The sequence below is a fragment of the Momordica charantia genome, assembly GCF_013281855.1.
Source record: "Momordica charantia cultivar OHB3-1 chromosome 1 unlocalized genomic scaffold, Mcharantia_2.0 BLBB01000001.1, whole genome shotgun sequence".
Taxonomy (NCBI): domain Eukaryota; kingdom Viridiplantae; phylum Streptophyta; class Magnoliopsida; order Cucurbitales; family Cucurbitaceae; genus Momordica; species Momordica charantia.
In genome coordinates, this window is record NW_028275157.1 from 3,859,727 (window position 1) to 3,887,366 (window position 27,640).

Below are 27,640 nucleotides of genomic sequence, written 5' to 3' on the forward strand. Positions count from 1 at the left end.
GGATATGAGGTGGCCTACAGATAAAAGGTCTAAAACTAACGGAATACTTCGATATCCTGCTGATGCTGAGGGTTGGAAACATTTTGATAGCCGGTGTACTTTGTTTGCTGTAGATGCTCGTAATGTGATATTGACACTTTATTTGGATGGTTTTAATCCATTTGGAAGTATAAATTTATCGTATAGTATGTGGCAAATGGTGCTCGTTCCCTATAAAGAATGGATGAAAAAAGCATCCATTGTTTTATCTCTACTCATTCTTGGGCCAAGGTATCCTAGTAAATAGATTTATATTTTACCTACAATATTTGATAGATAAGTTGAATGAATTGTTGGTGAATGGTTTCCGCACGTACGATAGTTTCAGTGCCTCTTTCTTCCAACTTCATGTTGCCTTATTGTGGACGATTAACGATTTTACAGCTTATGGTGATTTGTCTGGTTGGAGGACAAAATGTTATATGGTTTGCCCAATTTGCAATGACGATACGAGTTCAATGAAATTAAAGAGAAAAATTTGTTTCGTGGGACATCATCGATATCTACCTCAAACACATACATGACGTATGAGTAGACAACATAATGGAAAACAAGAATTTAGAATAGTTCCGAGATATAATCTGGAAATGATATTAAAAATCAATTTAATTCATTGAGTTTCCCTATTTTGAGCAAGCATCCTACAGTAGTACGTGAAAACAAACGTGCGGGGATAATTAACAAGCACAATTAGAGTAAAAGAAGCATTTTCTTTGATCTTCCGTATTGGCAAATTCTTAAATTACGTCATACACTTAACGTGATGATATTGAGAAAAACATACGTGATAATTGTGTTGGTACTATATTAAATATTGATGGGTTTATAAAAAACACCATTAAATCCCATGAGGACATAGCAAACTTGAAAATATAAAGGAACTTCACGTATTGAAAATTGGAGGCAGACGTGTGAAGCCCCATGCATCGTTCACACTAACTGCAAGTGGAAAAGTTTTTTTTTTGTATATTTTTATAAACCGTGAAGTTTCTAGATGGATTTGCTTCAAATATACCCCAGCATGTCAACATAAATGAGGGCAAGATCACAGGTCTGAAAGTCACGATTTTCACGTTTTATTGCAAAGGCTTTTTTCCAATTGGTATTCGATCATATATACACAAAGACATTTGTACATCTATATCAGAATTGTCGAACTTCTTTCATCATTTATATGCAAAAACTCTACAGATATCAAATTTAGACAGAATGCAAACTGATATAGTGTTCATCTTATATAAGTTGGAAAAGATCTTTCCATGGGCATTTTTTACATTATGGTTCACTTAGCTGTTAATTTTCCGTGGGAAGCAAAGATTGTTGGTCCAGTCTGTTATAGTTGGATATATCACATTGAAATGTATATGAAAATTTGCCCTTATACGTTGCTTCATATTTTTTCCATTGTCGATTTTAAGTTCTAAGTCCATCACTATTTTTTGTATTAGGAGCTTGCGATATTTGAAGAAATATGTTATAAAGAAAGCTCGTCCTGGAAGTTAAATTGCATAAGCCTACATCATAAATGAATCTTTGACTTTTTGTTTTTATGTATTTAAATGGAATTGAAACAATATTTAATAGAAGTTAGTGTAATTATGATACCATCGAGCATGCAGATAATAATGGTGGGCTATCGGTTTTTTCTATACGTGTACGATTATTGGGTGGCAGCAAATGTCAACGCTTGACTTTTGATGAGCTAGAAAAATCACACTGGTATATATATTAAACATCTATGATGAAGTGGAACCTTACATTAAGTATGTATTTGTTCCCCCGTATAACTCGTATATTAGAATTTGTTATTATGATGAAATTTAGTTACGTTTCACGCTTAAGGTGCATATGAATCTCCTTCAATCAAACGGACATGGTGATTTGTACAAGAGACAATAATTATAGTTTCCTACTTTGTAAAAAAAAAAAAAAGGTAGGCACATACTTGTAGTTATACAACTCTATTTTCTCAAAGGGATTTCCGATGGGTTGTATGCCCTGGCCTTGGATCCGAACAACTATGTTCAATCTTATAGTGGGTGTATAGTCAATGGAATTCGATTTCTTCAAAAGAGCGTGATAGTCGTCGAGTTACTCAAAATAGTGGAGATGATGAAACCGGACAAATAAATTTCTATGGCAAGTTGCAAGAAATAATTAGGCTACAATATATTCACTCGAGGACACTTATTTATTTTAAATCTAAATGGTACGATACAAGTTCAAGAAAGGGCAAAATTAATGTATCGGATGGTTATACATCGATTAATACACGTTATCAATGGTACAAAGATGAGTCATTCATCTTTGCAAGTCAAGCAGCCCAAGTATTCTACTTAAATGATTACAAGCTTAGTCAAGATTGGAAAATTGTTCAAGAAATTCAACAAAGACATGTGTGGGATATTCCAGAGGTTGAGAATAATGAAACATAAGAAGAAGTAGTGACATATGAAACCATTGACACATGTTACCTACAAGTTGTTGATAAGTTGGATTCACTAACCTTTATTAAAGCAGATGTTGTACCAACGCCTATTGGAGATGAAGTAGATTTTGGTAGTGACAATAAGACATCTACTCATGAAGAAAAAGAGTTTGATTTTGAGTATTCTAGTGATGATTCCATGAACTCAAATTTGAATATATTATTAAATGATGAATAGAGCGATAGTGATAGATAGACATGTTCGTAAGTTGATAAAATTATACGCAATATTTAGTCTTATATTTACAATATTTTTTAGTGTGCTTTTGTTCATTATTGTGTTACAGGATGTCTTTATCAAACCATGGACCAGATAATGGACGTAGTCACACAACAAACGTTTAAATAATAGAAAACGCTCGCCAATAAGATGTTGATCACCAAGCACAAAGTACGTACTGATTTTCACCGACATTCATGTCATGTACATGCCATAAAACATCTGAAAGGAACATTAGAGCTCGATCGGATGAACTGTATCCTCGTACAACAAGAACTATTGCATTCCTACGCCATAGAGAAATATTGTAGGTATTATTTTCGTGTCATAAGTCATCAATATTTCACTACTCATTACTTCGATTGATAATTATGTAGAAAATCAAAGAGGGTCGGGAGTAGATGACATGAGACATGGAACATGTAACGCCCCCAATTTCACTACAAGGAATGGGGTACCGTTGCCATAATAACTATTCACCCTTTTCCCCATTAATGAAACATAAAGCGGAAAACCCGTGGGGTCTCTGTCGCAACCGAAACCTGGAAACGCATATTCGCCTCAGTGGGTAATAATCCAAATAAAGAAAAGAACCGGATCCTATAAACTCATAATTGCCTCAGTGGCTAATAATCCAAATAAAGAAAGGCACAGTTATTTGTTTCCACAATTCAAAAATTCGCCCTAGTTTTAAATAATAATAATAATCAGTACAACTAACAGCTCGATAAAAAAGTATGAAATAAGGAAGAACGTCCCATGAGTCAACCAAAACCTAGTACCACTAGCAATAAGTCTCTAACGTTACTAGCAATGAAACCCCAACCCAACTATCCTAGACAAAACGCAACTAGTGGTCCCTCCTCGATCAAGCCTCCTCCACATCATCACCACGGCCGAGGGTCCTGTTCGCACCTGAAATAAGCAACATTGAGGGGGGTGAGTATATAAAATACTCCATAAGTATCCCTCACCAAACAGACACCAAACAACATACTCACAATCACATCGACATCATACTCAATAACTAAAGAAACAAATATAAAAAATCTATTAACAGTAAAGTGACATCTCGACAGTCCAATCAAACTTCAGAACTCTCGTGACTTGAGTTGCAGGACCCACTAGCCTTTTACTTCTTCAATATACCACTCGTACTAAACCCTGAGTTAGTGTTCCAAGTATAGCTCTTCGAGGCGCATCGACCGTTGACATTTATCCCCAAGGTACCGGCATCCCTCTACAGAAGCTTGGTATTCGACCTTGCCATTTATCCCCAAAGTCTTCAACTATGCGCCAGTCCTTGACATTTATCCCCAAGGTACCGACGTCCCTCTACAGAAGCTTGGTATTCGACCTTGCCATTTATCCCCAAGGTCTTGAACTATACACCGGTCCTTGACGTTTATCCCCAAGGTCTCCGGCGACTACTCAACGTATTGGTCCTTGACCTCCACCACGTATAGACTCAATACATAGCCTCAATTAGATTAATCATGCCGACCCCCCACCCTTTGTACCCAGAGCCTCGACACTCTTCTCTACAAAACTGGTGTACCGACCCTCGACCTTTTGTACCCGGAGCATCGACACCCCATAGCGACGTATTAGACCCCAACCTTTCTCTTGTAGGGCCCTAACACTCATCCAACATCCTACCCGTAACAAACAACACTCACGTTCCCACTCTTAGTTTTCAACAGGGGTTCCAACTCACGATATCACATCCTGCTAGTCACAACAACCTTCATAACAAAGAAAATCCAACATACTTATAACTAGACAATAGTAACCACAACCAGTCTTCTCATAATGCAAGACATTATACTCACACGATTAGCACAACACGCGACTTTCTAGCATACAACAGATGCAGCAAGACTATCATCTTACAATCATCAAGTATAATGTATGCCTTATGTACATAGTCATTTCAAACAAAACCACAGCAATCTATACATACTACTCAACTAGGGATGGCGATAGAAGCCCGTCCAACATTCTCAGAAACATCGACACAGCAATCACACTCAGAAACATAAAATCCAACAGATGCTTCACAACATTCTAGCCAACCTCAATTAGTAAATCTCAGCAACAACAGACAACATTTAAGCATAACCTAGTCTAACGTTGACAAATATAATAGTATTCATTTGTTTTTTTTTTCTTTCTAAAGTTAACCGAGCAAAACGTAAAGCTGGCCAGAACCAATGAAAGCAGACATTCACATCTAGACTAGCGCAAACAACAATGCAAGGACTCATTCAAGGTACTCAACACACAATCACTCACATCCAGTGTCCCCATCCTATTGGAGTGGGAAATTTCTTGGTTTTGTAATAAGTGAACGAAACAGCCCTAAAGTGGTGTATCGCTGGTCTTTCGAGAATGGCGTTGTAGGCTAGGGGACCGTCAATCACAACAGACTCTTCGATTCGAGTGACCGCTTCTTTTCCTTCCCCCAAAGTTAGGGGCAGCTCGATGCTTCCTTCATGATGATTTCGTTCACTAAAGAAACCGACCAGTGCCGACGCACACCTTTTGAGCTTAGTGATATCCCACCCGAGTGCGCGCAGCATCGTCGAGGGTAGGACGTTTGTCGAGCTTCCGCCTGCTACTAGCACCGATGTGTGGGTACGTGATCGATCCTAAGCGATGATGATGAGGGCGTCGTTCAACGGTTGGAGCTGGGCGTTCGCTTCCTCGTCCGTGATGGTCACTATTGGTCCAGATGGGCTGGTTTCACAGTTAAGACTTCCGATGCTCCGAGTTTCCCCCGATCTTGTCGGGATAGGGTCTTCCATTTATTGCTGGATTCTCCCTTCGTTGGTTCCCCACTGACAGTAAGGATAGCCGACGGGCAGTCATTTTTCTTTGGAGACTTTGGCTTTGGCTGCGCTTTGATACTGTTATACTTTCGTCTACGACACCCTAATTCTGAGCCTTCACCGACAAACTCCTTTAGATATTGCCTTTGGACAAGGGACTCGACCTGATCCTTGAAGTCTCTGCAATGTTTTGATGATAACAAACACACTTAGTATTAATTATTTCTAGTGTGTTAGAATTATTATTATAAAACTTAAATTTATTATTAGCTTCAATAATATTATATCATTTACTGATAAAACATATTTTGTTTAACAAAGAATTTTAGTGTTTTGAAGTATCCACAGTGTAGAGCTTGATATGACGATTCCAACGAATTTTGAATTACTCAAATCGGAGCTCATATGAATTAATTATGGTCGAAAGAAGTTGCAAGAAAAATACACAAAGTGGATGACGTGGCGGTTGAATCAACTAAGCGAACCAATGAAATGTTGACATGTGGCATGGTGTTAAAATATACAAGAAAAAACAAAGAAAAAAAACAAAGTTACCGTTGAAGATAACTTAAGGAAAATAAAAATAAAAGTAAATAAATAAATAAATATATTTATATATATATCGCATCACATTAAATGCATATTTGTTTATTATATATATATATATATATAGCCGTTTGACACATTGATATATAATATTTTTTTTATTATTATTATTACTTTATTCAATTAAATAACACCATTTGATTTTTAATAATTTCAAATCAAATGGTCCAAATTTAATTTGGATTTCAAATTTCTTCCAAACTTTTCCTCCTCTATTTAAACCTCTCATTCTCTCATATTTTAACAACATTTTCTCTCCCCATTTATCCAACATTTATCTATTGTTCATCCCTCCAAAAACTTCAATGTTCTTTTAAATTTATTGTGGGAGATTTTATTTGAGAGATATTTGTGCTTCCAATTTTATTTATCTTAGCCAAATTGAGGGTGTTATTTGTAAGAATTTTTCTTACAAATTTGTGAGCAAAACATTTGTATATCTACTATTTGAGAGAGTTTGTAAGTTCGTTCTTCATATTCCAAATCTTGTAAGGGTTGCTCTTGAGCCCGAAAAAGAGCAGTTGTAACGGTTTGATCTTGAACCGTGGAAATGATCGGGTTTCTTCTTGCTCCCAGAAAAATTAGGCTTTCTACCGGTTTGACTCCTACCGTGGAAAGAGTCAAGTTTCCTAGTGGAACACGCAAGAGGAGCTTGGGAAGTGGAGTCGGCCGGTTGTTTCCGAACCACTATAAATTTTCGGTGTCATTTTCTCTAACCCTCTTCTATTTAATTTGTGCAATTAATTTTCTTTATTATAAATTGTAATAAATTAATTGTTAAAATTTGTTATTCATGTTTATGGTCAATATTTATATTTGAATCATTTGGGTGGTGGAATTAATTAGGGTGTTTGTATTTTTAATTTATTGAATAGTTTATGTTAAAATCATTTGTTCTTAAAAAGTTTACTTATTTGTTTAAATTGTGCCCACAGTGTTAAAAAGTTTATAAAGTTTCATTAAACCCTATTCACCCCCCCCTCTAGGGTTTTCATACCGATCCAATAGTCATGTCCGTGGTCTCGGTGGAATTTGTAATACTTACTCCTGTCCTTCTTGGTAGGGTCGCCCTTAGAGCATTTCGACCATTGTAGCAGGTTGTCGATGGGGTCCCATTGATTCGGGTGAGTATCTGGTGCACTGGGATACGAGTGGGAGTGTATTTCCTGTATCGTTGTGGTCGGTCGGCTCTGAGTCCAATCGAGCCCCATCAGGCTCTCTCTTCATAGCCGACCTTTCCAACAACTTCCCTTTGTCCTATCGAGTCGCGTCACCCGGCTTTTTGTCTAGGGATTCGGCTGCGAGCATCTCCTCTCCAACTATGTGCCTGTTAATCCTAACCATACAAGCTTTCTTTCTTTGATGCCCTGTGAGAGTGCCCACAGGGCTACACTCTCATTACAATCGGGTACTCGGAGCCTCTCATTCGAGAACCATGCAATATACACCTTCAGGCTCTCACCTGGTTTTTGTTTGATCAAGGCGAGATGGGCTTCCGTTCGCCTGTTGGTGCAGGAGTAATGGAACTGGTCTACAAACTTGCTTGTTAGGTCCTGGTAGATTCCGACCGAGCGCGGAGACAGATCATAGAACCATTGGTCGAGCGGGTCCGATGAAGGTTCCGGAGAAACCCCTGCACTTTTCCACGTCATTGTACACTGACTGCCGCATCGCGTCGTGGTACAGTGTGGCGTGGTCTAAGAGATCTGTCGATCCGTCATACTTGTCCAAGTGCGGGCCTTTGAACCCCTTCAGTAGATCAACAGCCAAGATGATGGCTATGAAGGGCTCTTCAGCGATCTTAGAGGGTTCGTATTGCGTGGTGGGGCCGACTCCCACAACTCTGAGTTCGTTCTTCACTTGGTTGAAGATCACTTCCTGACCCGATCCAGATCTTATGGGGCGAGCCCCGTTCAAGGCTCACTAGGCCTACTCGATGTTCTGTGCTTGTTTTCGAATCTAGATGAGGGATCGTCGGACCACGTCGGGAGCGGCTTCTAGTGACTTTATCCCAGAGGTCTCTCGATCCTTCGAGGATTCCTAGGGATGCCGGGGGGTCGCTTCCCTCTGTTGGGTGTGTTGCCCTAAAGTCGTAGTTTGTATTTATGTAGAATCAAATGTATATCAATAAATTTGTTGTTGAATTCATAGCATTGCATTGTCCAAAATTCAATAAACTAAACATCCAAGGTTATTTTCATGTAACCTGGACAATATATATACTGGGTATATATTTGATATACCATGATATACAAGTGGATAATGTCCAGTGAATAACCTAAAGGGTCTATAGTATATGGATAAGGCTGGGTACCTTATCCTAACAACACTATGGATACGGCCCACTTTGTAAATGTTACAGACGACTCGATTCAGGTTGTTCGTGGGAGACATGCGAGTGGGGGTATCCTATACAATGAGTTTGTATCAGACCGAACTACGAAATAGACAATCTTTAGATGTAACGCCGTTGACTCACAGATTGCTATTTCATAGGATGACCAGACAACTCATTTTCAATCCTGAGTGAGTTATCGACTCCTGCCAGTGAGGACTCGTCCTTTGATCTATATGGGTGAGAGTGGCTCGAGTTGCCGACTCAATATTCCTACCATTTTGGGGATGAGACCGAGTGGGGAGTAGGGAACATAACTTCACAAGATGGAATTCACTCATCTCCAACTTTAGGGGAGTAGATGAGTGTTCTCTTAATTACTGATTCTGGGACTTGAACAACGTCCGCATGAAGGAGGGCTCCTCAGTGCGAGAACAGAGTCAGGTCCACTTCAACGTGGCAGAGTCGAACGAGCCTGTCATAGACGAGCAGAGTCAGGTCAGCTTCATTCTGGAATCTCTTCCGAAGAGTTTCCTGCCATTCCGCAGAAATTTGGTTATGAATAAGCTGGAGTACACTCTTACCACACTCTTAAACGAGCTGCAGACCTACCAGTCTCTTATGAAATGTAAGGGACAAGAAGGGGAGGAAAATGTTGCCACATCAAAGAGGTTCAACCGAGGTTCGTCCTCTGGAACCAAGTCTGCAACCTCTTCTTCTGGAAGTAAGACTTTCAAGAAGAAGAAAGCTATTGGTAAGGGATCTAAACTTGACTCCGCTGCTGCCGCTGAAAGAAAGGCAAGGCCAAGGTTGCAACGAAAGGAAAGTGTTTCCACTGCAGTATGGACGAGCATTGGAAGCGCAACTGCCCAAAATACTTGACTGAAAAGAAGAAAGCCAACGAAGGTAAATATGATTTACTTGTTTTGGATACATGTTTAGTGGAGAATGATGACTCCGCCTGGATACTGGATTCAGGAGCCACTAATCACACTTGTTCTTCATTTCAGGGAATTAGTTCCTAGAGGCAGCTTGACACCGGAGAGATGACTCTCAAGGTTGGAACGGGAGAGGTCGTCTCAATTGTGGCGGTAGGGGAGCACAAGTTGTTTACAAACAAGAATATGTATATATTATTAGATAATGTGTCGTAGTTCCTAAAATTAAATGGAACTTAATTTCAGTTTCTTGTTTGTTAGAACATTTTTATTCCATTTCTTTTATTTTAAATGAAGCGTTCATTCAAGAAATGGTGTTAATATTTGTTCTGCTTTGCTTGAAAACAAGTTGTATGTGCTAAGACCAACCATAACTAAACAGTTTTAAATACCGAGTTGTTTAAAAATGCTATAACTCAAAATAAAAGGCAAAAAGTTTCTCACACGGAAAATACCTATCTTTGGCACTTAAGATTAGGTCACATTAATCTCAATAGGATTGAGAGGTTGGTTAAGAATGACATTCTAAGTGAGTTAGAAGACGATTCTTTACCACCATGTGAGTCTTGTCTTGAAGGCAAGATGACTAAAAGACCTTTTACTGGAAAAGGTTATAGAGCCAAAGAGTCCTTAAAACTTATACATTCAGACCTTTCTGGTCCGATGAATGTTAAAGCTTGATGAGGGTATGAATATTTCATCTCTTTTATAGATGATTATTAAAGGTATGGTTATTTATACCTAATGCAACATAAGTCTGAAGCCCTTGAAAAGTTCAAGGAGTACAAGACTGAAGTTGAAAATTAATTAGGTAAAACCATCAAAACACTTCGATCTGATCGAGATGGAGAGTATATGGACTTGAGATTTCAGGACTATATGATAGAACATGAAATCACGTCCCAACTCTCAGCCCCTGGTACACCTCAACTAAACGGTGTATCAAAAAGGAGAAACAGAACCCTATTGGACATGGATCGATCAATGATGAGCTATGCTCAGTTGTCTAACTCGTTTTGGAGTCACTAGTAGAAATTCGATTTATCGTGACGTTTTTTTTAACGTCACAAAAATCTTTCGTGACATTTTTAACGCCGTCACGTATGCGCCCATCACAAAAGGTATACGAGACGTTTAAGAAACGTCACAAAAATTAGCACACGTGACGGTTAATTGTCGTCATGAAATACATGGATTTCCACGACGTTCATAAAACGTCGTGAAAAATGATTTCGTGTCGGTGATTCAAGGTCACGGAAAGACCTTGAATAGGGAAGGAGAGGTCACGTGACATCCTTTAGTGACGGTGTTTAAACGTCACGAAAAGTATATTTAGTGACGGTTCATATTCGTCCTCAAAAAATATTTTGGTGACGGTTTTGAAAACGTCACTAATGATTTCATTTTGTGACGATAAAAAAATAGTCCCAGAAAATGTATTTAATTTTGATTGCAACTGTTGCGTAATAGAAATATCATATAATCAAATTGTTGATCAAACAGGCAAATATAGTAATTTAGATAATAAAGTTGAACTATATTAAACATGAACAAGGAAACTAATATTTTAATTTAGAATATACTAGTATTCTCAAACAAAAATTACAAAGGACACAACCATTATTTTGGTTCCAATCATGGCGTCAAGAGTCAAAAAGTTTTGACTTTTCTCTGTTCTCTCTCCTCCATGGCGGCGTTTGTTAAGAAACCCTTGGGAGTTGGATCTAAGAACCTTGCTAACGAACAAGACCCAAGGAAAAGTTTAAGAACGGATTACCTTGATGATCAATATCAAGAGTAGAGAAAACTCGTTTCTAAGCTCGTGATTCGAATCACTCCACATGAGGTACAATCAACACCGCTTGAATGATCCTAACATGCAAATTCTAAAGACACAAGAAATTGCACAAGAAATGGGAAATAAAGCTCTCAACCAAGCTAATGAGAAAACTCACTTTTCATTAAACTTCAAATTGTGTTTACAACAAGACATCTCAAGGCTATATATAGCCATCCTAGCTAGCCATATGAAAAGTCTTAAGCAAATGAAAAGACTTGTAACTTACAAGAAATGAAAAGACTTCTAAATGAAAAGACATAACTTACAAGAAATGAAAAGACAAGCAAATGAAAAGGTTAAGAACATGGAAAGCCAACCAAAATAAGTGCAATTTCGTCCATAATGAGGGATGTGAGTGCTTGACTTGGTTTTTGAATTGAATGAGTTGACTTTGACTTGTCTTGATGGAGTTGACTTTGACCTTGACCAAGTGGACTTTGACTTGCCTTAAAACCACTTAAAAATGCATAACTTGCACCAAATTGAATTGAATTGTTTCAACATCTTGCACATCTTCCTTTAATTCTCGTGTCGAGTTCACGAACGCTTGGACACGAAGTATAAAGCCTTGTTGAACTTTCCGAGCTCTTGATCTTGTAATCGGTCCATGAGGCATGACAAAGGGAGCTCCTTAGTTCATATCAACGTTCGTCTCGGTTGGAGTGTGATCAGGTTCTTCGTCTGGTTGGTTGGGGTGTTCATTGGCGTCGGTGGAATTGTTGAATGGTTGCAATTTGATTTTGATTGCAATTTCAATTGCACTTTTGTTCTCGGCGAAGTGGTGATTTGGGAGTGGGTGTGGCGGTGCGGCAGTCGGTGACTAGGAGTGATTTCGTTGCTTGGTTGCAATTTCAATTGCAATTTTGATCGTGAGGTTTTCGTCTCCTGTGCTTTTGGTAGTGGAGATTGTGGGAATCGGTGATCGGTGGGAAGCCGGTTTATTATTTGATTGTTGATTTTGGGTGTTGTGTACGTTTGTGATTAAATTCGATCGCTTCGTTTTCTGGTATCCGCATCGTTTTTGTTTTCCGAAGCTGTGTAGCGGTGGATCAGGTGTTCTGTTTTGGGTTGGCTGGCCGGCTGGTTTCAGAGTTTCTGTTCTGCGGTGGTTGGCCGGTGGGTGACGGCGTTTTCTGGCCGCGGTTGTTGGGGCGGTGAAGGCTGGATCATGGGTTTCTTCACTCGGTTGTGCGTGCGATGAAGAAACCCAAGGGACGGGGTGGTGCTCCGTTCAGGCCGCTGCGGACGTCGCCGGTGCCGGAGGTGGGAGACGACGCCGGAGCTGGTGGCGGATTGGGCGTGAACCCTAGGTTGCATGGGCCGCGTGGTATTGGTGATGGGTTTGGCCGGTCTGATAGTGTTGGCTCGGTCCGGTCTGGTGGTATGGTGCAGTCCGGTTCGGCGGTGGTTCAGCCTGGTTCGATAGGTTCTGCGCCGGTTCAGGTTGGTTCGACTGGTATAGCACCGGTTTTGTTCAGTCCGGTGCCGGTTCCGACTGGTTTGGCCGGTTTTGCGCCGGTTTTGCCTGGATCGCTCTGGGTTCTGTGGTTCCGCGCCGATTTTGCCCGGTTCTCCTTCGGATTTGGCTGGTTCAGCCGATTTTTCACTGGTCTAGCTTGGCCCCCTCACCGTTCCGACCGGTTCGGCCTCTTTAGGGCCGGTTCAGGCTGCTTTGGCTCTGGTTTCTCCCAGTCTTTCTTTGTTCCGTCCGGTTTCCTCTCGGATTCATGATTTGGGGCCTGTTTCGGCGTCGGTTGGGACATGTTCGGGGGCCAAGGGGACCGGTTCTTCGAGTTGTTTGCCTCCTTGTGGCCCAGATTCTTGGCGTGGTCTTTTTGGATCCTCTTTTGGGGTGGAATCTAGGCTTGAGTGTTTTCCTCTAGTGGTGTTGGATGGGGAGCTCGTTGCGGTTCCCTCTGATGATATTGTTGGGGAGGGCGAGAAGTTGTGGGCTAATTCTTTGGTGGGTCAATTTCTGGACTCTCGGCCTCCTTTTGCTGTGGTTTCCCGTCTGGTGGCTCGGATTTGGGCAAGTGTGGAGGAGCCGGTTATTACTTATCCGGATGACGGGCTCCTTGTGTTCTCGTTCCTGCATGCTTCTTCTTGTGATTGGGTTCTGTCCCATGGGCCGTGGCACATTGGGGGGAAGCCGCTCTTCCTTCGTCCTTGGAGTCCTGGTATTGTTCCTCAGTCTTTTTCTTTTGCTTTTGTTCCAGTCTGGGTTAAATTGTCTAATATTTTGCTTAAGCTGTGGACTCCCCGGGGGCTTAGTGTTATTGCCAGTGTGTTAGGTGTGCCTCTCTGTCTTGATAAGGCTACTGAGGATCGTAGCCGTCTGTCTTTTGCCCGTTTGTGTGTGGAGATGCGTGCTGCTTCTTCCTTTCCGTCGTCTATTAAGGTGAAGGTTCGTGATGTCTTGTTTACAGTTGCTGTTGAGTATGCCTGGAAGCCACGACGGTGTTCGAAATGTTGTATCTTTGGTCATTCTGATTCGACTTGTTCTGTTGAGCAGGTCTGGGTTCCTAAGGCGCCTCGGGGTCCGGGCCTCCAGGTGTCCGCTCCTCCAGCTTCGGTTTCCCCAGTTGTGGTGTTCGGGCCTGTTCGGGCCCTTGCTGTTGTGGCTCCTGTTCGGGCCCAAGATTTTGTACGGACCTTCCCAATTCGGCTGGAGCGATCCGACATGCTGCATTACCTTCCTGAGGACGAGGTCGCCAGGCTTGAACGTTCTGACGTTTACCCTGGTGTTGTAATACCGAGCCATACGGTTCTGATATTCAGCCAGTCTGAGTTGGGAGTGAAATCGTTTCTGCTCGAGTAGGTCGAGATTCGCGAGGAGAGCTTCACTGTTGGATTGTTCATCGAAATTCTCAACTCGGGATGTCGGCATGCCGATCTCCACAGGAATGACAGCCTCCAACCCGAAAGCAAGGTCGTGCGGCGTCTCGCCAGTAGACCAGCGTGGCGTAGTTCGATAGGACCACAATACCCCCGGTAGCTCTTCTACCCACCGACCTTTCAGCGATTCCAACCTCGTCTTCAAACCACGCTTTATGATCTTGTTGACAGCTTCGACCTGCCCGTTAGACTGTGGATCGGCCGGAGATGAGCTGAGGTGCGTATGCCGAGCTGTTGACAGAACTGGTCAAACTGGGCACTGTCAAACTGCTTTCCATTGTCGGTGATGATGGCGTTCGGGATACTGAACCGACATATTACATTCTTCCATACGATGTTGACGACCTTCCCCTCGGAGATAGATGCCAGAGGTTCTGCCTCCACCCACTTGGTGAAGTAATCTACAGCTACTATGGCAAACTTCGTTTGCCCCTTCCTCGTCGATAGTGGGTCGATCAGATCTATCCCTCACTGAGCGAAAGGCCAAGGGCTTGAGATCGGCGTCAGCATCTCCGGGGGTTGCCTCAAGATGCTCGCAAAGCGTTGGCATTTTTCGCATGTCTTGGCGAACTCCTTAGTGTCATGTTCAATTGTCGGCCAATAGTACCCCTGGCGAACGACCTTCACAGCCATGGCCCGAGCTCCTCCGTGGTTCCCACAAACCCCTTCGTGAATCTCACGTATTACATACCTCGCCTCATCCGGGTCGAGGCATCGTAGTAGTGGTAGGGAGTATCCCCTTTTGAAGAGCTTGCCCTCTTGCATCAAGTAGTGTGCAGCTCGTCGTCGGAGCTTTCTGGCCTGGTTCGGATCAGCAGGGACTGAGCCACTGACAAGGAATTCTTTAATCGGATCCATCCACGTAGGTTGAGCTAACTGGACCTCCATTACTTCAGGTTGGTCGATGAAATCGGATTTCCCGACCCGTCGTAGGAGCTCATGACCGGAGCTTTGAACCTCGGCGGGATAGGTGCGTTCAAGATCGCTTGGGAAAAGGGCGGCTCATCTTGCTCGGCCACTCGATGTGGATCCACAGGCCTGCACTGTCGCTTGAGATCTTCTATCTCCTTTTGAAATTGATCTCGGAGGAGGTCTACCTCGGATCGGAACGAATGTTCTCCCTGGGAGGACCTCTCTCGATCGTCGACCTCCGGGCTTCCCTCTTCGCCATTGCTTCGATACTCCCGATCCTCGGGCGCACCACTTCGTCGCCTTCATGGCCCTTCTCCTCGGCCCTGTCAGGCGTTGTAGCTGTCAAACGAGGTTAGTGGAGCTCGAATTGGTCGGACCCTTGGGCATCGGTCCTCCACCCGACTGTCGTGTTGCGGGTGATTACGTACCTGGACTCCTTGGGTGCCGTATGTCTCCACTCGTTGTAGCCTTCGCTAGGGCACCCCGACTCGGGCCTCCCTGCGAGGTTGGAACTGATACTCCGTCTTTTTGGTCGGATGCATCGGCCCCTTTCCTCGAATGGGATCCCTGAAGACGGAAGAGCCGGACACCTCGTTGCCTCTTTCAACTGCTTCGAGCCTCGCCTTGACCTCCGTAAGCTCGGCGATCACGTCGGCTACCACGACGGGGTCCACACCCACGTCAGTACTCGCCCCGGAGTGTGCACCTGTGTTCCCCCAGTGATATGAACCAAGGAGCTACCGTTGTTATGCCTCATGGACCGATTACAAGATCGAGAGCTAGGAAACTTCAACAAGCTTTGCTACTTCGTGTCCAAGCGTTCTTGAACTCGACAAGAGAAATAAAGGAAGATGTGCAAGAAGTTAGAACTATGCACTTCAATTTGGTGCAAGTTATGCATTTTTAAGTGTTTTTATGGCAAGTTAAAGTCCACTTGGTCAAGGTCAAAGTCAACTCCATCAAGACAAGTCAAAGTCAACTCATTCAATTCAAAAACCAAGTCAAACACTCACATCCCTCATTATGGACGGGATTGCAATTATTTTGGTTGGCTTTCCATGTTCTTAACCTTTTCATTTGCTTGTCTTTTCATTTCTCGTAAGTTATGTCTTTTCATTTACAAGTCTTTTCATTTCTTGTAAGTTACAAGTCTTTTCATTTGCTTAAGACTTTTCATATGGCTTGTTAGGATGGCTATATATAGCCTTGAGATGTCTTGTTGTAACACAATTTGAAGTTGAATGAAAAGTGAGTTTTCTCATTAGCTTGGTTGAGAGATTTATCTCCCATTTCTTGTGCAATTTCTTGTGTCTTTAGAATTTGCATCTTAGGATCATTCAAGCGGTGTTGATCATACCTCTTGTGGAGTGATTCGAATCACGAGTTTAGAAACAAGTTTTCTCTACTCTTGATATTGATCATCAAGGTAATCCGTTCTAAAACTTTTCCTTGGGTTGATTCCATACTTGTTTTCGGGGTTTTTGGGATTGAGTTCTATGGGTCTTGTTCGTTAGCAAGGTTCTTAGATCCAACTCTCAAGGGTTTCTTAACATTTTGGTATCAGAGCATTAGGCTCTTTGATCGGATATATGTTTCCTTGCATTTATCTCTTTGAATTCTGTGTTCCTTGCTTATGTTTTATTATATCTAAGCATATGCATTCTGTCAAAAAAATTACAAAAAAAAAAAAGTATCAATTCCATTCATCTTTTCCAATTTTCGTCTTCTGCATTATTATAGATCTGGATCTTATCTACAAATCTGTCTTCTTTGAAGTCTTATGATTCGACTTTCTTAGTGGTGAAATTCGTGCACTTTGCTGATTGATTTATAAAAAAAAAAAAAAACTGAACGTGAAAGCATTTATTGTTAGCATTATTGTGCTTTTGCTGATCCATAACTGAAAAAAAAAAAAAACGAAAGAAAGAAGAAAAAAAAACATAGAAGACCCCATTTGTCATTACTTCTTTGTGTAGCCTTGCATTGAAATCTCATGCTACTTCCTTGTTGCTTAATTCCCAACCATCTTTATTTTTAACTCTACTTTCGTTTCTTTCTAGCTTCCATTATAACTCTGTCCATTATTTTTTTTCTTAACTTGTTTCTTTGTTGTTATTCGGGTTACTCCCAAAATCACACTCTTGTTTGAGTTCTTATGTGCTGTCTAAACCACTTGAACTGCACATAGTTTTTAACTTTGCTAGACTCACTTACCGATTTGTTTGAAGTGCATAAGAGTGTACTAAGTTGTGAGGGAGAGATTGTAAGGGAGCGATACATTATCTTGAGTGTTGAGGGTTAAACACGAGTGAACTTCACTAACGAGTGAATTAGTGAGGGAGTGCTTGTGAGGTCCATTTCTTGTCACTCTATTTTGTTTTTACAGCATGGCTAATCTTGGAGATGAAGGCAATATTTCTGATGCCCGGAGGAGAGAGGCGCTAGAAGGAACTGTTGAACGAATGATTCGTAGCATGGAGGCATTGACAGAATGGATAGGAAGGTTGGAGACTCAAAACCAAGCTCAGGAGAGAGTTCCACCACCTCCACCACCACGTGTTATGGATGAGGATGAGTATGAAGGTGATGGATCCGATCATTGGGAGGACGATCAGGCTACAGTTTTAGCGGCTCCAAGAGGGGGTGATAGACACGTTGGTCGTGGCTTAGATCGAGGGAGAGGCCGGGGAAGAGGCTATCATAATTTCCAAAGAGCCCCACGAGCGAATGCTCAAGTTGATCGAAACTTGGGAAACATCAAATTAAAACTTCCGAAGTTCTATGGTAAGACTGATCCGGAAGCGTACATTCAATGGGAGAAAGAAGTGGAGTTCGTGTTTGATTGCCATAATTTCAGTGAAGAAAAGAAGGTACGACTATGTCTTGCTCAATTCAAAGATTATGCAGTAACATGGTGGGACAAATTAATGTCAATTAGGAGACGAAACCTTGAGGCGCCAATCGATTCATGGTATGAGTTCAAGGAGTTGTTGAGGAGGCGATTTGTTCCTAGACATTTCCACAGGGACACAGCGCAAAAGCTCCAAGTGTTGAGACAAGGTAGTAAGTCTGTGGAGGACTATTACAAGGAGATGGATACGTGGATGAATCGGCTGGATCTTGAAGAGGACATGGAGAATCTCATGGCACGGTTTCTTAATGGCTTAAACAAGGAGATTGCGGGTAAGGTTGATCTACAACCTTACTTTAACATCGAAGAGATGTTGCACCTTGCCATCAAAATTGAGAAGCAGCTCCAAAGGCGATCTCAAAGGTATTCTACTAAGCCCTTTTCCCATTCATCTTCTACATGGAAAACAGATAGTAAGAGTGCTGATTCTAAACTTAGAAATCGAGAGGCATATGAGAAACCAAAAGAAAAGTTTGAGAAAGGAGAGAGTTCCAAGAAGGGGAAAGAGAAAGTTGATGAACCTAATGTGAGGAATCGGGATATTAAATGCTGGAAATGTCAAGGAGTAGGACATTACAGTCGAGACTGCCCTAATAGAAGAACTATGATAATTAGAGAAGGAGAGTTTGTAACAGAAGATGAGAAGGAAGATGAGGTAGAAGAGGACGACAATGGTGAATGTGAGAGTGAGGAGTATAGTGAAGAGGACCCTACACATATGTCCTTAGTCACTAGGAGAGCTCTCAGTACTCAAATTAAGGAGGATGGCCTAGACCAACGAGAGAACTTATTTCACACTAGGTGTCTTGTCCAAACTGTGCCTTGTAGTGTGATTATTGATAGTGGTAGTTGTACCAACGTTGTAAGTTCTATTCTGGTCAAGAGGCTTAACTTAGAGACAAAACCACATCCTAGACCATATAAACTTCAATGGTTGAGTGATTGTGGGGAGGTAAAGGTGAGTAGACAAGCTCTTGTTTCTTTTGCTATTGGAAAATATGTTGATGATGTTTTGTGTGATGTTGTACCTATGCATGCCGGGGATATATTGTTGGGTAGACCTTGGCAATTTGACCGTCGGGTAATGTATGATGGGTATGCCAATCGCTATTCTTTTACTCATCATGGAAGAAAAACTACTCTTGTACCTTTGTCACCAAAAGATGTGCATGTTGATCAATGCAAACTTGAAAAGAAGAGGCAAGAGGCTGATGCAAAAGCAAAAAGTGAAAAAGAAACAAAAGAAAATGAGTTGAGAGAAAAAAAAAGTTTGAGTGAAAAGCAAGGGAGTAGCAATCAGCCTAGTGGGAAAAATGAGAGAAAAGCCAAAACGGTGAGCTTGTATGCTAGTTCAAGTGAGGTTAGGAATGTTTTAATGGCGAAACGGACTGTTCTTGTACTTTTGTACAAAGGGTCTTGTTTTCTTACTAACGAGCTTAACACCTCCTTGCCTAGTATTTTTGTTTCTCTTTTACAGGAATTTGAGGACTTGTTTCCCGAGGAGATGCCCAAGGAATTGCCACCACTTCGTGGCATCGAGCATAAGATTGACTTCATTCCAGGTGCTACCATACCTAACCGACCAGCTTATAGGACTAATCCTACTGAAGCCAAAGAAATTCAAAGGCAAGTGGATGAATTGTTAGCTCATGGGTATGTACGCGAAAGCCTTAGTCCTTGTAGTGTGCCTGTTATTTTAGTGCCTAAAAAAGATGGAACTTGGAGAATGTGTGTAGACTGTAGGGCCATTAATAAGATCACTGTTAAATATCGTCATCCTATTCCTAGGTTAGATGATATGTTAGATGAATTGCATGGCTGTAGTCTCTTTACTAAGATTGATTTGAAATCTGGGTATCATCAAATTCGTATGAATGTTGGAGATGAATGGAAAACTGCATTTAAGACCAAATATGGATTGTATGAGTGGCTTGTTATGCCTTTTGGTTTAACTAATGCTCCTAGTACTTTCATGAGGTTGATGAACCATGTATTGCGTGAATATTTGGGAAAATTTGTGGTTGTTTATTTTGATGATATACTTGTGTATTCGAAGTCTTTGGAAGATCATGTAATGCATGTGCGTGCTGTTCTGACTACACTTAGAAACGAGAAATTGTATGCTAACCTAAAGAAATGTAATTTTTGCATGGAAAGGGTTAATTTTCTTGGTTTCATTGTGTCTAGTCGAGGAGTTGAGGTGGATAGTGAGAAAGTTAAGGCTATTAGCGAATGGCCAACTCCCACGAATGTTGGGGAGGTTCGAAGTTTTCATGGGCTAGCTAGCTTTTATCGGCGTTTTATTAAGGACTTTAGCACCCTAGCTTCACCTCTAAGGTAAAGAAAAATGTTCCTTTTGTTTGGGGTACATCCCAAGAGCATGCTTTTAATGTTTTAAAGGATAAGTTGTGCAATGCTCCTCTACTTGCTTTACCGAACTTTGATTTGACTTTTGAAATTGAATGTGATGCAAGTGGGATTGGAATTGGGGCTGTACTAATGCAAAACCATAAGCCACTAATGTTCTTTAGTGAAAAGTTGAGTGGTGCTTCTTTGCGGTACCCAACTTATGACAAAGAACTTTATGCTTTGGTACGAGCTTTGCACACTTGGCAGCATTATCTTTGGCCAAAGGAGTTCGTCATTCATACGGATCATGAGAGCCTAAAGCACTTGAGAGGGCAAAGCAAACTGAATCGCAGACATGCCAAGTGGTTGGAGTTTATAGAGACATTTCCATATGTGATTAAGTATAAACAAGGTAAGGAGAACATTGTTGCAGATGCTTTATCACGAAGGTATGCTCTCTTTAATACTTTGAATGCTAAGATTTTAGGATTTGAACATCTCAAGTCTTTGTATCTAGATGATGTGTTCTTTGCTCCTTTTGTTGAATCGTGTGAAAAAGGACTTGTTGTTGATGATTACATGTTGTTTGAAGGATTTTTGTTTCGAAAAGGAAAACTTTGCATTCCATCTTGTTCAATTCGTGAATTGCTTGTAAAGGAAGCTCATGGGGGTGGTTTAATGGCTCATTTTGGTGTTTCTAAAACTTATGATATGCTTGCTGAACATTTTTATTGGCCTAAGATGAAGCATGATGTGCATAAAGTGTGTAAGCATTGTATTGCATGCAAACAAGCTAAGTCTAGGTTACAACCACATGGTTTATATTCACCTTTGCCTGTTCCTACTACTCCTTGGGTTGATATTTCTATGGATTTTGTCCTTGGTTTACCAAGAACTCGGAAGGGTAGGGATAGTATATTTGTAGTGGTTGATAGGTTTAGCAAGATGGCGCATTTCATACCATGCCATAAAACCGATGATGCTAAATTGATTGCTGATTTGTTTTTTAGGGAAGTTGTTCGTTTGCATGGCATTCCTAGAACTATTGTTAGTGATCGCGATGTAAAATTTTTAAGTCATTTTTGGCGTGTGTTATGGGGAAAGTTGGGAACCAAACTTGTTTATTCTACTACTTGTCATCCCCAAACTGATGGACAAACTGAGGTAGTAAATAGGACAATGGTTACCATGCTTCGAGCAATCATAGATAAAAATCTTAAAACTTGGGAGGATTGTTTGCCATTAATTGAATTTGCATATAATAGGGCTGTCCATTGTACTACTAAATGCACACCGTTTGAAATTGTATATGGTTTCAATCCTATCTCCCCACTTGATTTGTTGCCTATGCCTCCTAATGAATTTGTGAGTTATGATGCTAGCACAAAGGTTGATCTTGTCCATAGGCTACATAAAGAAGTTAAGGAAAGGATTGAGAAGCAAAACACTAAGGTTGCTTCCCGCATCAATAAAGGACGCAAGCTCCTTGTTTTCCAGCCAGGGGATTGGGTTTGGGTACATTTTCGAAAGGAACGGTTTCCAACTCAACGAAGGTCTAAGTTGCTACCACGAGGCGATGGTCCTTTTCAAGTCCTTGAACGGATCAACGATAATGCTTATAAGATTGATTTGCCAGGTAAGTATGGAGTGAGTGCTACCTTTAATGTTTCTGATTTGTCTCCTTTTGATGTAGTTGATGACTTCGATTCGAGGACGAATCCTTCTGAAGATGCGGAGGATGATATGAACCAAGGAGCTACCGTTGTTATGCCTCATGGACCGATTACAAGATCGAGAGCTAGGAAACTTCAACAAGCTTTGCTACTTCGTGTCCAAGCGTTCTTGAACTCGACAAGAGAAATAAAGGAAGATGTGCAAGAAGTTAGAACTATGCACTTCAATTTGGTGCAAGTTATGCATTTTTAAGTGTTTTTATGGCAAGTTAAAGTCCACTTGGTCAAGGTCAAAGTCAACTCCATCAAGACAAGTCAAAGTCAACTCATTCAATTCAAAAACCAAGTCAAACACTCACATCCCTCATTATGGACGGGATTGCAATTATTTTGGTTGGCTTTCCATGTTCTTAACCTTTTCATTTGCTTGTCTTTTCATTTCTCGTAAGTTATGTCTTTTCATTTACAAGTCTTTTCATTTCTTGTAAGTTACAAGTCTTTTCATTTGCTTAAGACTTTTCATATGGCTTGTTAGGATGGCTATATATAGCCTTGAGATGTCTTGTTGTAACACAATTTGAAGTTGAATGAAAAGTGAGTTTTCTCATTAGCTTGGTTGAGAGATTTATCTCCCATTTCTTGTGCAATTTCTTGTGTCTTTAGAATTTGCATCTTAGGATCATTCAAGCGGTGTTGATCATACCTCTTGTGGAGTGATTCGAATCACGAGTTTAGAAACAAGTTTTCTCTACTCTTGATATTGATCATCAAGGTAATCCGTTCTAAAACTTTTCCTTGGGTTGATTCCATACTTGTTTTCGGGGTTTTTGGGATTGAGTTCTATGGGTCTTGTTCGTTAGCAAGGTTCTTAGATCCAACTCTCAAGGGTTTCTTAACACCCAGCTGCGGAGGCGAGGTGCGCGGGGCGGTAACCCGTTCCTCTGAAGCTGTAGTGGCGGAAACTGATCTGAAGTGAGGTGGAAGTCCCGGACTGCTACTGGATCGGACGTGGCTGGCCGACCTCCATTCTCTTTGACCACCCCCGCCTGGGGCCGTCGTTCCACAGTAGGGGTCCCAGCCACCTGAGAATACGTAAGCCGAGGATGGGCTCGGGAAGTGGCAGCATCCCTCGCCGGAGAGTGGATGGGTGACAGCTGAGATCGTGACTGTTGGGAGCGGGTTCGGGCCATTGACTCTAATTGCGATAAGTGAGACTGACCTCTAGATGTGTCGTTCCCCACAGACGGCGCCAGATGTTAGTGCTCGAAATCGCTGAGCTCGGATTAGGTGTAGGTCGGATTGATGAGGATGAACTATGGTCAACGGTTCGATTCCCGCCCTGAACCCTCTTGAGACCTGCAAAACAAAGTTAACACTCCGACGAGCAAGTCAGTTCTGGTCTGAGCTAACTTGCCGAGTCTCTCTAGGATTGCGTACCTTGCATTTAAGGCAAAGGTTTCTATTTATAGAAACTGGGCCCAACAGGAGTTCTGACACATCCTAAAATCGCGGCGTGTTGTCGGGTACGGAAGGGACATTTTACGGACTTTGTCTCAGGTCAGCTCGGCGCTGTAGGTCCTACCCTACCTGCCGACCTGAGTACTTTGGAGCCACTTTCTATATTTCGTCCGCATGTTCATCTACCTCACCTTTTGAATCTTGACACGTGGCAGGCTAGGATTCGCATCCAACAATAAGGAAATAACAAATTTATCATCTACATTTTAGTTTTGCAAATATAGTAAAAGTTTTTGAAAAAACGGAGGTCCAATAATAAAATTCCAAATTTACTCCCATAAGACTGATATAGCACTGATATATATATTTGATAACTTGATATACCTCTTATTTACTACTGATATACAACTGATATATCATTGATATAGCTATGATATCCACTAATATAACTTATTATATGATTATATTATTTACTATTTATTGATTTACCACTAATATACGTGTGATATAATTTATATGTCATTGATATACCACTAATATAATATTGATACAATTGAGTTACTTTTTATATAACTATGATATCTACTCATATAACTTCTAATATGATTCTGCTGATATACGTATGATATAAATATGGTTTCATATATAGGTTCTTATATCATTATATAATTTACCATTGATTTACCACTAACATAATATTGATACATTTGTGATATATATTTAATATGTCTTTAATTTACCATAAATGCACCTTTAATATAACCATGATATCTACTGATATAACTATGTTATCTATGTGTTGATATGAATATAATATATCAACTAATTTTTTTCAAATTAAAACAATGGTGCAAACAAATAAAATAAAATCTAAAATTATTGCATAAAATATTGATATGGACCACGGACGTCCAAAAAAAGAAAAGTTAAAGGTCTGATATACTTTATAAACTCAAACAGCTGATATCTCTTATATTTAGTAATTAATATTAATATAGATTAAATAGTTGATATAGCAATCAAAATTATTGATAATATTAGTATATCAATCAACAAATCACATTGATAAACTACAATTTAAATAACTGATATATCATTGAAAATTAAACATTTGATATACCTTATATTTAGTATATCAGTTACAAATATATTTAGTATACCACTAATATGCATTAGAGATACATCAGATGTATATAAGATATACATAGGTATATCAATTACAAATATATTTAGTATATCATAAATTAGAGGTACATCAGATGTATAATACGTACATCTGATATATAGCAAGGGTACATTGGATGTATCGGAAGTATATCAGAAATATATCGGATGTATATATCAGATATACATCCATCAGACGTATATCAAATATACATCAAATGTATATCGTATGTCATAAGGGTAAAATTGGAATAATACAAAATACAAAAGATGTTGACATTTAGCTAGGTTCAGTCTTATACCGTGATGGCGCATGATCTGAAAAGCTTCGGAGAGGTCATTCTTATGTTGTTCGGCTGTTCAACTCTTGACCAGCATGTCGTTGACGTACACCTCCATGATTCTTCTAATCTTTTAGGCGAACATCTTTGTCACCATTCGTTGGTAGGTTGCTCAGCATTCTTTAATTCGAAGGGCATGACTTTGTAGCAGAACAGCCCTCGCTCTGTGATGAAGAATGTACGCTCCTGATCTACTGGCTGCATTTTTATCTGGTTGTACCCTGAGTAAGCGTCCATAAACGTCAGCAACTCGTGTCCCGCCGTGGCATCTACCAACTGATCGATCTGTGGTAGGGGAAAGCTATCATTCGTGCAAGCCTTGTTCAAGTTGGTGAAGTCCATGCATATCTGCCACTTTCCATTAGCTTTCTTAACCAAGATTACGTTGGACAACCAGTTCGGATAGTGGATCTCTAGAGTCGGCCTTCAATAGTTCAGCAACTTCTTATGTCCTGGCCGTATGGCGGGTGGCATCCATGGTTCGCTTCTTTTGCCTTATCGGCTTCACGCTTGTGTCCACGTTGAGCCTATGAACCGCCATCAGATATATATCAGGCATGTCCTGGTGCAACTAGGCGAATATGTCTGCGTTCTTCTTGAGGAACTCGACTAGGCGCTCCTTTTCGCCGCTCGACTGTGCAGCCCCCACATTGGTGGTCTTTCCTTCCTCTAACTCTTCGACCGACAGGATGCCTTTTTCTTGCTCCATGATTGAGTCTGGGGCATCCACGTTCGGAGCTTCCTTGGGAGCAGTTTCGATCGAGGAGGGGCGATTTGGGTTCAGCTTCTGGTGCGTGGATGGCACCTACCATTTTTTGTTCCTTCATGGTAGTGGCATAACATTACCGCGAGGCTCGATGCTGTCCGTCTAGAGTCCCCACCCGTTAGGGGTGGGAAACTTCTTAGTTTTGTGGTAGGTGGATGGGACAGTCCTGAAGTGGTGAATCACCGACCTCCCGAGGATGGCATTGTAGGCCAGAGGACGTCGACCACCACGAACCCCTCGACTCGTGTGACTGCTTTTTTTCCTTCCCCCAAAGTGAGCGGCAATTCGATGCTTCCTTCAGGATGAACTCGTTCACCAAAGAAGCCGACCAGCAATAACGCAGACCTTTTGAGCTTAGTAACATCCCACCCAAGTGTGCTCAACATTTCCAGGGGTACGACGTTTGTCGAGCTCCCTCCGTCTACCAGCACTCGATGTGTCGGTACTGGTCGATCCCGACACAACGACGAGGGCGCCTTGTGCGATTGGAGCTAGGCATTCGCTTCCTCATTGGTAAAGGTAACTGCTGGTCTCGGATCGACTAGTTTCACGGTTAAGACCTCTGGTGCTCCGAGTTTCCCCCTGGAATATCGAGCTAGGGTCTTTCACTTATTGCTGGATTCCCTTCCCGCTGGTCCCCCGCTGATGGTGAGGATAGCCGGTGTAACGCCCCGTATTACTCAGGTCAGGTTACCCTCAAGTCCCGGGGGTTCTTTCTTAGAGATAATTTTAAATTTATCTAATTGCTCTATGTCAGTTATTTTGAACTACTGCGGTAATTGTTGTGAGTTATTGGTTTTATGTATGTATTTAATTGTTGTTGACAATGAGTGGTTTGCTGTGGTACTTGTCCTGGGTCGTTGGGCTGGTTGCTTAATTCTATTAGTGGAACTAATTAAGTATAGGGGGGTGAGGACTGCAATTTTAATCCCTTGGAGTCCATGGATCTTGTTTTCTTTCAACCAAATTATTAGTTAACTGGACTTTCCTAGAAGCCCAAACCTTATCCAAGGTAAGGGCCATGTGTTGGATTAATCAAATTTCCAAAAAAAAAAACCTAGTTATTTGGAAATTAAAACAAAAAGAGAACAAAAAAAAAAAAGAGGAAAAGTAAACCCTAGCCTCCCCCTACCTTCACGTGTTGTCTTCTAGGGAAACAAATTCCCCCCCCCCCCTTGTGCTGCCTCACAACCATCGCCGGCGAGCCCATTCTCCGACGACCGCACCCGGCGACGGCACGACGACCCAGCCCACGGCAGTAGGCGCGACGACGACTCCAAACCACGGCAGCGGGCGCGGCGGTGTGTTCAGGACAGTGGGCGACGTGCGGCGTTCGAACAGCAGGGTGTGCAGCGGGCGACGTTCCGTTCGTGGTGGCGGCGTGCGGCGGCTCCGTTCGTGCTAGCGGCGTGCGGCGGTGACGACCGAGGATTGCCCGTTCGTGACAGCGGGGTGTAGCACGTGCGGCGTTTAAATGGGAAATTTCAAACAATGGGGTTTTTGGTGTTTGGCGACAACCCACGTCTGTTAACAGCTTGATCTACGCAACCCACGCCCCGTCGACTTAGATTGGAGCTACCCGCACCTGAATGGAATCGTTTTTGGCGGTAACGAAGCATTTATTTGACGACTGCTATATGAGGGTCTTGTTGCATCTGTTGTATGGCAGAAGATAGCATTTGTGCTAAACGTGTAGAATGCCTGGCATTAGGAGAAGACTGATTGTGTTTACTTCTGTCCAGTCATAAGTATGTTGGATTTTTTTTTTCTTGTTGTGAAGGTTGTTGTGACTATCAGGATGAGTTAGCGTGAGTTGGAACCCCTGTTGGAAACTAAGAGTGAGAACGTCGGTGTTGTTTGTTACAGGTAGGATG

General features: G+C 41.6%; 2 protein-coding genes across 2 annotated transcripts; one reads left to right on the plus strand and one right to left on the minus strand.

Moving 5' to 3' along the window:
- Positions 1-14,660: 14,660 nt before the first annotated feature.
- LOC148213119 (uncharacterized) lies at positions 14,661-15,080 on the minus strand. Its single transcript, XM_088123247.1, has one exon. The coding sequence runs from the start codon at positions 15,078-15,080 to the stop codon at positions 14,661-14,663; it is 420 nt and encodes a 139-aa protein (XP_087979373.1).
- A 2,411-nt stretch (positions 15,081-17,491) lies between these two features.
- On the plus strand, positions 17,492-27,224 carry LOC148213120 (uncharacterized). The gene is made up of 6 exons (XM_088123250.1): positions 17,492-18,378; positions 18,595-19,096; positions 19,493-19,668; positions 20,203-20,352; positions 20,490-21,528; positions 26,919-27,224. Exons 1-6 carry the CDS (start codon positions 17,492-17,494, stop codon positions 27,222-27,224), a joined length of 3,060 nt encoding a protein of 1,019 aa, XP_087979376.1.
- The last annotated feature ends 416 nt before the right edge of the window (positions 27,225-27,640 follow it).

Bases quoted from the DNA above. Each gene is read 5' to 3' on its own strand.
- LOC148213119 (XM_088123247.1), bottom strand. From the start codon at position 15,080: ATGGAGGTCCAGTTAGCTCAACCTACGTGGATGGATCCGATTAAAGAA.
- LOC148213120 (XM_088123250.1), top strand. From the start codon at position 17,492: ATGGCTAATCTTGGAGATGAAGGCAATATTTCTGATGCCCGGAGGAGA. The intron at 18,379-18,594 runs GTATTCTACTAA...AGGACATTACAG, and splicing joins CTCCAAAGGCGATCTCAAAG to TCGAGACTGCCCTAATAGAA. The intron at 21,529-26,918 runs GTAGTAAATAGG...GTTGTCTTCTAG, and splicing joins AAACTGATGGACAAACTGAG to GGAAACAAATTCCCCCCCCC.